The sequence below is a fragment of the Anser anser genome (assembly GCF_964211835.1).
Source record: "Anser anser genome assembly, chromosome: 2".
NCBI lineage: Eukaryota > Metazoa > Chordata > Aves > Anseriformes > Anatidae > Anser > Anser anser.
This window is the reverse complement of record NC_139721.1, coordinates 80,249,226-80,261,361: the sequence shown is the minus strand read 5'-3', so window position 1 is coordinate 80,261,361 and position 12,136 is coordinate 80,249,226. Positions and strand designations below refer to the sequence as shown.

The 12,136-nt window shown below is 42.4% G+C and overlaps 1 protein-coding gene across 1 annotated transcript in view; it reads left to right on the top strand.

Annotated features, from left to right (window-relative positions):
• The first annotated feature begins 2,496 nt into the window (after positions 1-2,496).
• The window catches only part of SERPINB5 (serpin family B member 5), a 30,296-nt gene continuing 20,656 nt past the window's right edge, over positions 2,497-12,136 (top strand). The window contains exons 1-4 of the mRNA XM_083827012.1: positions 2,497-2,655; positions 8,180-8,354; positions 10,766-10,903; positions 11,912-12,029. Of these exons, the coding sequence (XP_083683138.1) occupies positions 8,181-8,354; positions 10,766-10,903; positions 11,912-12,029 (430 nt within the window). The 5' untranslated portion in view covers positions 2,497-2,655; position 8,180. The remainder of the gene's footprint in view (positions 2,656-8,179; positions 8,355-10,765; positions 10,904-11,911; positions 12,030-12,136) is intronic.

Here is a 12,136-nt window from a genome sequence, read left to right as displayed (position 1 = left end):
AAGCAGGCTGAGCAATGGGAGCGTCACCCGTCCAGCTGCGTCCCTTCTCAGCACAGCCTGGCCAGCTTGTCCAGACACAGGTGAGGACACCTGTGTGTGAATGCTGCATCCCACTGTCCAGCAAGGTCTTTGCTCGTGTTTTCCCTTCTGCTGTTAAAGGCCTGAAAATGTTGGTGACCTGGAAAAGGAGGACTAAAGCTCAGCTGTTGCTTTGTCAATAGACTGTAACTTGGCTGTGTTAGGAGGCTTTTGGACTTTAATAATGAAAGCGTTCCACATCTCACACACCTTGTTCCTACTTTATTTAGTCCCTGTCCATTTTCTGAGACAATGTCATGACAGGAGGTGTCCAACTCATGGGGGGCTTTAAAATAGGTGGGTTTCATTTATTTATTTATTTGTTTGTTTGTTTATCTGGTCATTCATTTGTTTATTTATTTTTGAGGAGGAAAAATCCTGCTACTATTATTTTTTAACTCAGTGATACAAATATAGATCGCAATAGGTGTGTGTTGAAAATACTGGGAGATCAAATTGAACAAGCCTAATTTAGTGACAAGTGAATGCAGGAGATATGTGATCTGATGCAGTTAGCTGTCATTCAGTCAGACTGAGAAAGACTGTCTTTGGGCTGGGGGGTCAAGCTCCACTGCTTGTCCCTCTCAAGCCTCAGGTGCCTGAAGTTAAGCATCTCCTACTTTTAAAGTCAGCATGTTTTGCTTTTCCATTTCTTCCTGGTTGGTCCATAAGTAAGACCTAGGTTGTGTGCCAGGCACTCCCATAAATATTAATATGAAGACACATATAACATAAACATAAAATAACATTAACATTTAAAATTATTTTATATTACCTCCAACAGCAAATGAATCCTAAATATCCACTCTCAGGGGAAGCAGGACTGCCTTTTGAGCCACTCAGTTACCAGTACCAGTGTGGACTTCTTCATCTGAAGCATGACAATTCACCAATGTTTATTACTTTCATGGCACCGCAACCAGAAATCGTTCATTTCTCAGCAGCAACGAGGTCAGGCTGAAGGATTCTGTCCAGCTACAAAATGCCAGACCTCAGTTATCAAAGAGAAGTTATCTAGCGGAGGGAAAGTCACATTTATGCACCTCCAGCTGGGCAATTTGGGGTTCTTTTCCCTTTAACTGACCAGCCTTTACAAGAAACTGATGCACCTACATGTATCTGTATTTCCCACTGACCATGGGCAGGGAAATGAAACTTGTGAGTTGTGCTGTCCCTGTCAAGGCCGTCTGGTTGTGGGCCACCCCCCGCCCCCCACCGATGCTTATCCAGAAGCTCCTGAATCACTTCACTGTGATTAAGGGCGGTGTGTGGTAGACCTGGGTCTAAAGGAAGATGTACTCCTGCAGAGACAGCAGTGTTTGGCTTTAGATTACCCACAGACATCTGAGAAGAGTTTGGCAGCAAACACTGTTGTGGATTTTCATCAAAATTTCTCTTATAGCATAAGGCATAATCAGATACATAACAACAATTGCGTAGATCACACATTTTATCCAGCTAGCCTGTATCTTTTAATTACTTAAACATATCCACACCCTATATTTGTTATGAATTCACTTATGGCAAAGCATACAAATATTGCATTCACTGTCTGGTAAATGAGTGAAGGCGATCCACATCTGCATCACAGCAGAAAAGAAAATATGATTTCCTTTGGGTAATAAGAGCTGAAGAGCCTTTTGGAAAACATCAGTGGGATCTGATCAGGAAGGCGTGGTGAGATTCATGTCCAAAACAAAACAGGAATGTGTTGTTCCAGGAGATAACAGCTCCCCATTGCCACTGTCACCAAGGAGGCACGATGTCAGGAAAAACACATCCTTTGGTTTCCTAGCCTTTTCATTTGGGCAGCTGGGCATGCCAGCATGGCAAACTTGAAAGCAAGCTCAACTATCTTTTTTTTTTTTTTTTTGTAGCACACTAGTGGTCTAAAGGCATGCAGGGCCCTGGAAGTGATGGAAAGGAACCATAGCTTTCTTTTTCCTCCCACCTCTGGGGACAGCAAGCAGTGGGGCAGCAAACTGAGCAGAGATGTCTGCTCCTGTGCAGAGACAAAGACAACATTAAGGCACTGTCTTAGTGCACACATAGACAAGGTGCCCAGCCATGCACTAGTACACGTGTTTTTTGCCTTCCCTCAGTGCCTTTTTCACAATTAAAATTTTCTACAGATAGCGACAATCCCAGTGTAACCCGGAGCACTGGTTTTACTCAGAAGGTCTTTCAGTTGCTCCATCGTTCTACCTTCTCTTTCGGAGCCTTCACTCTTTCTTGTCTGGTGCCTTTTGCAGGGCATTTGCTGAAGGCAACATGCCGAGGCTGCTGTTTCCTGCTGGAGCATGTTGTTTGCTCAGTAGCTGGGCAGGCAAAGACAACGCTGGTGTGAATCATATTGCTCCTCCAATGAAGAATGATTAAGGGGGAAAAAAAAAAAAAAGAAGAAAGAAAGCGAGAGTAAGAGGTAGTGTGTGAGCGCAATTACGGTTGGGAAAGTGGGAGTGGTGACAGCGAGCAGGCAAGCTAACAGACTCTTCTGCTCGGCAACATTTCACTACAGGTTGCTAGTTCTTCGTGCTGTACCCACTTCATTGATTACCAGGATTATACCCTTGAAAAGTAAGTACAGCGCTTTTTCTTCCTCTGATGCCAAAATTGATGCCTAACTAATAGCTAACGTGAAACATAGTCGCGTAGAGGGAGCGGGAGAAGGAAGCTCATTCAAAAAGATAGCATGTGAAATTGAAGGTGGAATTAAAACATTTTGGTTTCATCCCAACGTTGCTGTATTTGTCAAGCTACATTTCTTCTCCCTGGAAAGATTCATTGCAAATGGTGAGTAGGGTCTCTGGCAGGTGAGACTGCAGAGAAGTTAGAAATTATTAGAGTATGTGTATCTCCTGTTGTCCATTGCAAAAGGCTGTTCCTGTTTCAGAAAAATCAGGTCGTATATGATGCTGTGAAAATGCTCCATGTCTCTAAGTAGAACCTAGGCTGTTTTGGAAATTTACAAAGGAATATTCCTCTCATTTTCTGCAGGGGTGTGTATGCTCTGCTGTTTGCTTTGACTTATTAATCAAGTGACTAATCCTCACTTGTTTAAAGTGAAGGACAGGAGCTTAAGCCTACTAATTACCAATTCATCTTCAGTGTGACCATTCAATTTGAAGAATTCACTGGCTGTTGAGGCACAACAAAACATACTGTGGTGGCTTGTTTCTCTCTTTAATTCTTGGCGTGTCTTTCCCGGCTGCGTTGCTGACAGTGCTTTTTCCACAACACTATGGATGCTCTGATCCCACTGAGGTAAAGCATCAGTCTGGAGTTTTGTGCTCCTCAAAGAAATGCCTGTTCAGAGGAAATCACATCCTTGTTACATAGCTGGGTAGCCTGCCCGGTGGAGAGTTGTCATTTGTGTACAAGTAGGAGGAAAAGAGTCACCGGAGTCTTTTAGATCTCATTTATGTTTTGTGTTTTCTGAGCAAGAGCTGAAGTGGGGTCATATTAAATGTTGAAAGAGCAGGTTTCGAGGGTGAGTGCCTCACCTTCGGGTTGTTTCACATCGTTTATCCTCCCGGCGCACAGCCCCGAGACCAGCCCAGCACTGCACAGCCACCACTTCTCACTCTCTGTCTGCCACGGGCGCACTCTCCTGCAGGGACTCCTTAACCGAGACAAGAATAAAATAAGTACTTGTGCTGCTTTATCAGATTGTGCCTACCATATAGCTGACGTGACTTGTCAGGTTCCCACACAGGCATTGCTACTCTCCTGATTATTTTTTTAGAAGATAAGCTATATTTAACTTTTGTCTTAGTAAGCAAATAGTAAACAAAGCCTTTTTCTCTAGACTTTTTTTTTTTCCAAGCTGGTTCTAGGGCCTTTCAGCTCCCTTCTGTATCTGAGTATATTTCTGTAACACCATGGACTCATCACAGTTTAAAGCAAAGCTGGGTGGATCACAGGCTACCTGTGCTTAGAAGGTGCCACAGTGCCGCGGGCCTCTGTCAAAACGCTGACATACCGCTTTCCTGGGAAAGGAGGGACTCGGGCAGAATCCATGCAGCAGGCCTTCTGAAAATTTCATCTCCAATTTTTTTGACTCCTCCCTGTGTGAGGGTTCCCTGTGATTACTGACTCAGGAGCTGTGTCTGGCTTCTGGGACTGCTCATTGGGCAGCTAATGGGCTTTCCTCTCGATGGGAGCCTCAGCCCTTCTCACCTGACTGGAACTTGCTTTAATGGCCACACTAACACGGCTTGGGACGCACAGGGCTTTAAAGAGATTCAGGATTTTGTAATATTTAACGCAGTAAATTTCTTTCAAGAGTATGAATGTCATGAGCTCCTAAATATCATGCATCATTAATAAATGGAGCATTAAAAAAAAAAAAAAAAGACTGACTAGGTGCATTTAAAAAAGATGGTGAGATAGAGATTATTCTTTGCTGTCCAGCCCTTATTCAAGCATGTGTGAAACTGAGAATTTTTTTCCACCAAAATCCCCTGAATGTGCATTATTTCAGTAGTACTGCTAAAAGAAAGAAATGGTAAAATGGAGAGCCTTGCCACTTTGCTACCAGGAATAGTTTGACTCAGCACAACAGAAACTTTGAGATTATCAGCAGTTACTGGGTGAACACAGGATACCTCTGCCTTTCCTCACTGAAAAGGAGCATAGAAACTTTGTAGAAAATGATCCAGCTTGAGCAGTATTGGAGTTACCAATGAGGACAGAAGAGATGCATTCCTAAGTCCTTGTAGAGCTTTTCTCTCATATAAGGAGGAGTGTCATTTAATTTTTCAAGATTTCCTTTTGATTTCCGTACTCTCAATCTCTTGCAACACAAGAGAGTGAAACGCAGGTAGCATACGCACATTCTAATATCACAGGAGGCTCATTTGCCAACATAACTGAAAATGTTAATGTTAGAATGGCGGGATTGCATTTGTTACATGAAGTGAGAAAGGAACATGCAGTGCTCAAAGTGATTATGATTGCATATTTTTTCTTAGTCTGCAAGGAAGATCTGGGAGCCAAAATAGAATAATATCAGTCCAGTCACCACTAAAGAATGATATTCTACTTCACTAGCAAACAAAATATTTCTCAGGTAAATTGCACGCATCATTCTGCGTTGTGAAACTCTGCATTGTTTGTCTTCATGATAGCGGTAGATGTCGAATGACACATTCCTGGTTCCTTGCGTAATTTTCCAGTGTCTCCTCAGTAAGAAGTGCCTGGGAAGTTGGTACTTGCCCCAGTTCTTCAATTCTTACCTGAGGTTGAGGAGGGAGGGTGAAGAGAGAGAGAGAGGGAGAAGGAGACAGAGAAAGTGTATGTATGGATTGTGTACTCATGGCCCTTTGTGGGCCCTTAAAAAGGTTGAGTTAATGGGGAAAAATAAAAGATACAGACCATCCAAGGGAGTTTAAGACATACGGAGACACAAAAGTGCATATCTGTGATGAGCAAGTGCAGAAGGGCATTTCAGAGGATGATTTTCTATTTATTCCTTTGCCCCTCTTCCAAGTGACTCCCTCAGCACCAGTCCCAGGCCTTCATATTTGTTTTAACCTGTCTTTTGACACTATTCTTCCCAAAGCTCTCTCCTCCTTTAGGGTATGTGCTGAGCCCATAGTTTCTAGCAAACTTGACTTTTCTGGTAATCAGTTGCTTTTATGTGTGAGAAGTTGTGACTATGGGAATGAGATGGGTGCTTTCAGTGCTGCACGTAGTTCTCTATTTTACACCCATAAAGTCTCTGAGACACGTTTCCCAAACCTCACTCTGATACCCTCTTGATGGCTGCTGACACTGTAAAATGGGATCTCACATGGATAATCTCTCATTAAGAAGCAGCTCTAGATGCTGCCAGGCTCCTGGAAGATGAACAGACCCTTTCTGAATGAAAAGCCTCATAGTAGGGTCCCTGCAAAACCTCTATGTGTTTCAAAGCATCCTCCTCATCATCTTTGTGTGGGGAGAACTTTCTTCAGTGATATATATTTAGTGTTTTCCCTCCTCAAGAATTACTTTCTTCACAGTGGGAGGGGATTAGCAAAACGTTTGTTGCTAATACCAACAATCAGAGCACTTTGTGAGAGTGCAGTGCTGGGTAAGTGCGCTCTGCAAACATGGATTTAAAAAGCCTTGGTGTTATGTCAGTATCTTTTTGTCACTTAATTAGATTGTGCGGTGCACTTCAATAACCTTTTGTACAGGAACTTTTAGCCCCAAATAAACTAGAAGTTTTACCAAATAGATAGAATATATGCATAAAAAAATAATTAAAATAAAAATAAAGACATTCATTTTGTAAAAGAAGTTTTCTAATCAAAGTTTTCTGTACTATGTTGCAGGCAAATACTAACATGTTCCGTTATTTCCATAAAAATTTATAGATACCAGAGATTATTTCAGAAGTCACTGCTGTCAACTACCAAAACTGCTACAAATTCTCTGTACAATAATGTCAAATATTTAGCAAAGTTTGGGTAGTATGACACATGCACCTAAACAGGAGATTTTTCTCATTCAGAATGCCACTCCAAACAGGCATGAGAGTGACTGGTCAGAAAGGGTACCTTATGGAGACAGTTTCCTGCCCATATGTCCCCTTTTCCCATTTCTGTCTTCTCATACCTCACTGCTTTCATTCGTTGAGATCTTTCCTGCCTAGGAAGCAAATGATACGATCTAGGTAAGTAAATGTTTGAAACTGCAGTATTAAGTAGTCAGTCATTTGAGAGAAATCCCTGACCTTAAGGTGTTTCTCAAAAGATCAGTAAACCTCTTACCAAGGAAATGCTACAAAGAAATAACTGACTTTCCTGTTCATAGTTGGATAAAACTGAACCCCTAGATCTTCAGTGTCAGACTCTGAAATGTGAGCATATCTACGTGTTTAGATAAGAACACAACTTTCTAAATCATCCTTCTGTGCCATATTAATTCCAATGTTTTACCATTTTTCCTGGAGAGAGCAAATGCTGAAGACATCTTTTGGATTCCTTGTGAAATCTTTGCTCTTTTGAAGCATTTCCCAGTATTTGTCTTTTCCTTTTCCTTCCTGTCCTTTCAGTAGCTTTGACAAAGCTGTTTAACACCAAGTTATCAGATTACCTTTCTTTAGGGACACATGATATTGGGGGCAGGATACTGTCAAACTCACTATGCCAATGGAGTCATCATCTGTGTACTTGCTGGTCTAAAGCCGGAAATGATATTGACTGAAATTCTGTGGTTAACTTGTTAGCTTGAATCTACATACATGGGCTTACACCAAAGTACGATGTCAGATATCTGAAAGCAGTCTGGAAGATGGGAATACTTCGTGGCTTTGCCAGAACATGGACTACTATGACTGTCCCTTGGGCACCACCCTTTCCATTCCTGCCTGCACAGATCAGCGAACAGCCCTGTGGCAATTGCAGTTACTATGAAATGCTAGGAAAATATTTGCAGTTAAAACATTGTAAGTGATGAGTGGGCACACAGCAGTATTTGTGTAGGAGGCCAAATCCCTTAAGTTTCTGGGACAATCTCATCCTACAGGACCAGACAGCTTTCTGGAGACTTCTAGCAAGGCTAGGGAGAATGGGGAATCATCCCTTGGAGGAAGGACATGTACCAAAGCTAGAGCTTAATGAACAATTAGCCATGAAGCAAGAGACAGGAAAGATTATGACTATTAAGAAAGACTATTAAAGGCCTGCTTGTGTGCCAGGAGAGCCCAGAGCATAGGCAAAGTACCTTGTAGGTCGGCACATTTTAAGAGTATCAATTAAAAACAGATTAAATTCATATGTGATCCAATTTGACTCTATGTGCGTGGGTCACCCTAACCAGGTGCGTCTGGTAATACTGGCTCCACATAACACGTGGCATTGCCAGCTGTCACTTGATGGTGACAGCTTTTACTGAAGCACTCGCATTACCTCAGTTCATCATGGATGAGACTTTCCCTGCTCCTCAGGAGCTGCTGAAACTGGGTGGGCTTGTTCAGGCCGTTTTTAATTCTCCCTGTAGGTTCGAGCTGCCCCATCCCCATACTGGTGTCCAACCTCCTTCAGCAAGGAAACCAGTGACCTGGCCAGTAGGAGCTGACGCTGTGAGTCATCGTTGTCCTTTTCTGTTTCAGGATGACGATGGATGCTCTGCAACTAGCAAACACTGCCTTTGCAGTTGACATGTTCAAAAAGCTATGTGAGAAGGACAAAACAGCCAATATTATTTTTGCCCCCCTGTGTACCTCAACGTCGCTGGCTCTGGCGTATAAAGCTACGAAAGGTGACACTGCAGACCAGATGAAACAGGTGAGACATTGGCATCCCGCTCTGTGGCTGCAAAATTATGTGGCTGTTGGAGATGGCTTTTTTTATTGATTCTTGATACCGTTGTACAGAAACAGGCTGCAAACTGTCCACTTGAAATTCCTGAATGGTTCCACACCACATGGTCCCACACAACCAAAAAGGTTGAAAATCACTGGGGTAAAGAGAAAGGCTTTCTCAGGCATGTACAAGGTGGAAAGGGACATGGCAGAGTCCTCAAGAGTTGTGTTAAAGTCCTGACTCCTTTCAGCACATTATTGATTGTGGCTGCAGGTCACTGCCAAGATCACTGCATTTTCTGGATAATTGTTTTGTGATTATTCAGGAATGCTTAAGCTTAACAGAATCGGAAATAATTTCGCCATTGCCAAGCATTCCTAGCTGCCCTGTCTGTGACATTTCCCCTTTGTCCCGCCACACAGCTAAGAGGAAGCTAACACAGTCGAAGAAGGCACAACTTAAGCCGTGTTTTGCCTTGCAAGCAGCTTGTGGTGCTCAAGGGGTTTACAACATGATGAAGCAGCATCATGGTGATGAGGCAATCGCTTGATCGAGGTCGCCCTGTGGCACGGGGAGACTGCACGGCTGCCTCTGCGAGAGCTGGGATTTACATAGCTTCTTTCTATCCCAGTGAGGGTGCCCACAGACTGCGCAGTTAGCCAGAGGTGAATGAGAAGCAAATTCAGCGTGCGTTTATACTCTGATTATCACCTGGCTCTGAGGGACGTTCTACATATTTGAATACATTTTCCCTCCTTTAGGAATTCCTCCCTGTGCTTTCTCATTCACTGATGGCACCTAGCCTGAGCGCAGCCTCCTGTGCCCCCTCTCATCCCACAGATTACAATGAGCCTTGTCCTATTTGCACAGGTGCACAGCAATAGACCTGCAGAGATCTCTGGGTACTGCAGATTTTTCCTTTTTTTTTTTTTTTTTTAATACATTAAAAAAGAACTCTAGATTTTTTTCTTTCTAGTTTTTAATTTAATGACAGCCCACATCCTTCTCACCATTTCAAAATTCAAGCACTGTCTTTCTAATGGGAGAGTTCAAAATATTAACCTTTGCTTAATTTCATTTTCACTTATGTCTGCAATTTGCTTTGAACCATCCTGTAATAACTTACTATCCATGTCCAGAAACGCCATTCTGTTACACAAGTACACTTATGTTTCACATTTCTCAAGTGGTATATAAAAAGTGCTGACTACAGATACAGATGAGAACATGCATTTTATGTTATGTTATTTAATTTTATGTTTTTATTTTATTTAATTTTATGTTTTTATTTAATTTTATTTTTATTTTATTTTATTTTTAATGTATTATCTTCTATTTTCCATGTGTATTCTAGCTTCTGCCTGTCCCTGAGCTTATGTTTGGGTTTTAAGCACTAGATACAGAAGCAGTGAGATTGGCAGTCTTACTCTGGAATATCAGTGAACAAACTTGTGCTAAAAGCTCTGCCAGGCAGACAAGTTGCAGTAGCGGAGGTGTCTCCCCAAACATAGTTACCAGACTCAAAGGCTTTCTGCACGTAACATATGAAGAAACAAAAGTGTTGGAGGAGAGGGAAATAAATTTAGAAAGTCATTTATGAGAAAACAATCGCGGAGTTTGGCTGTTGCTGTGTGCTTGGGAACTTACTTCCTTCTGCTCCCATGAGCCAGGTGAGGAGAGGACACTGAGGGGTGGCCAAGGCACAGCCACCATCAAGGACCTTGCAACAAGCAGGCACCTGAAAGCAGAGAGTTTTAGGTCATCCCAGAGCTTCCTAGAGCTGTCCCTGCGACCCCCAGGAGCTGGCGGGTAGCCAAGTGTGGGTCAGCAGTCCCACCTCCAGCTCATTTTCTGTCTGCCAACACACCCAGAGATATCTGATCTTTTTTTTTTTTTTTGCTGAAATATCATGTGATGTCATGTGGTAGTCACAGCAATTGGAAAACCTGGTGATCTGGTGAGCATTTCTTAAAGGGGTCATCTACTTCGAGAAAGGAGACTAACTGGGACCCTTATTTGTCTGGCCTATAACCTCCAGAGTTTTGGACAGGAATGTGAGTTTGGTGAAAACATTATGACTTCACACTGCAGTTGTTTGATCAACTAAGTCACATTGCTAGCATGAACAGCTCTATGGATTTCTTTGGACTGCTGGCATTAGAGAAGCATGTTTGATTAAAGCTTTGGTAGGTTCAAGTTTTTAGATATTGTGAGGACGTCAACTAAATGAATGGTTATTGAGTAATAACTAACAGTGAGAAGCCTGTGTTGTTCGCTTAAATACAAAAAGCCACAGCTCTGGTCACAAACTGGCATTGCTCATTGCCAAGCTGTTAGGAATGTTTAGATGACAAAAAGAAAGATGCTCAGTATTTTATTATGTTCATTAACAGGTGCTCCATTTACAAGATGTCAAAGATGTTTCTTTTGGGTTTCAAACAGTAACTTCAGATGTTTCCAAGCTCAGCTCTTTCTTTGCACTGAAAATGGTCAAACGGCTCTTTGTAGACAAGTCTCTCAGTCCTACCACAGTAAGTACTGCAGAAAAGAACTTGAATTGCTTGGCCAGCGTGTTGAGGCACTATGGTGTCAGGCTTCAATCTTATTCAAAATAAATTATCTCACTTTTGTCTGTTACTTTACTAAACTCAGATGATGAACAACATAATATTCTCTGCTACCATGAAAGTTTGTAGGAGGGTGAGTGAGCTGCTTGACTTCAAGCTACGCAACTATTACCACACTTGCAATTCTTTCATTAATATGCTTTAGGTCAGTAGGCGCAGTAGGTTTTGAATGCAATATAACTTCTATGCCACATCAAGGTCTTTGCATTGCAAGTATGACTGAAAAGGAGTTTAAAAAGAAGGTGATGGTGCAAGTGTGTGTCTACTTCACACACCCAAGTAATTACTGCATAAACTGTAGTTTTCTTAATCTATCCGAGGAGGCAGAAGACTGGCTACTGAAACAACAAAAGTGGTGAAGGTGTTATTTGACCTTATAACTTAAGAACCTTGCAAACAACTGAGAAGAATGTCGTGTTTGTTTTCTGAGTTGAGTAGGGCCCCAAGCAAGGGTGACTTCAGCCTAAAAGAGATGTTTCAGGAAACTCACAACCTGCTTAAATGATGCTATAATCAGATTGCCTGTCCTTCAGTCCCTGCTACAGCAAAGGTCAATTCCCATCCACTGCAATAAATGTCTCATCTGACAAGGACAGGCACGATGTGAGCAGCCTGTGGCCTTTATCTTGGCCTGTCCTTTCAAACTTGGGCATCGTGCTCTCTCCTGCAGTATCAAAGTTACTTTAGCAGCTGCTGTAATGCCACTGGACTGAAGACAATCTTGGGAGTGATCTGCTGGATGCGTCTGTGCATCCTGGTTGTCACCCGCTGTTATTCATTAGGTGTCCTTTCTAATAAACTCTCCAGCTACCCCGTGGTGAAGCTCGGGATGCTGATGTCGCGGACTGTGTAAAGACCTGTTGAATAAACAGCATTTAACCAAGGTTGGCTTTGATACCTCGTCTCTTTCAGGACTTTGTCAACTCTACAAAGAGGCCTTTTCCATCTGAGCTGGAACTAGTGGAGTTCAAAGAAAAAACTGAGGAAACCCGACAGAAAATCAACAAATCTCTCTCAGAGCTAACTGATGGTGAGTATGGCTTAACCTCAGGGATGCTGCTTACCTCTTTGAAGAAAGAGATCCTTATCCTTGTGACATCTCTTGACTAATGCTTTTAGAAATAAATATATAGTGAA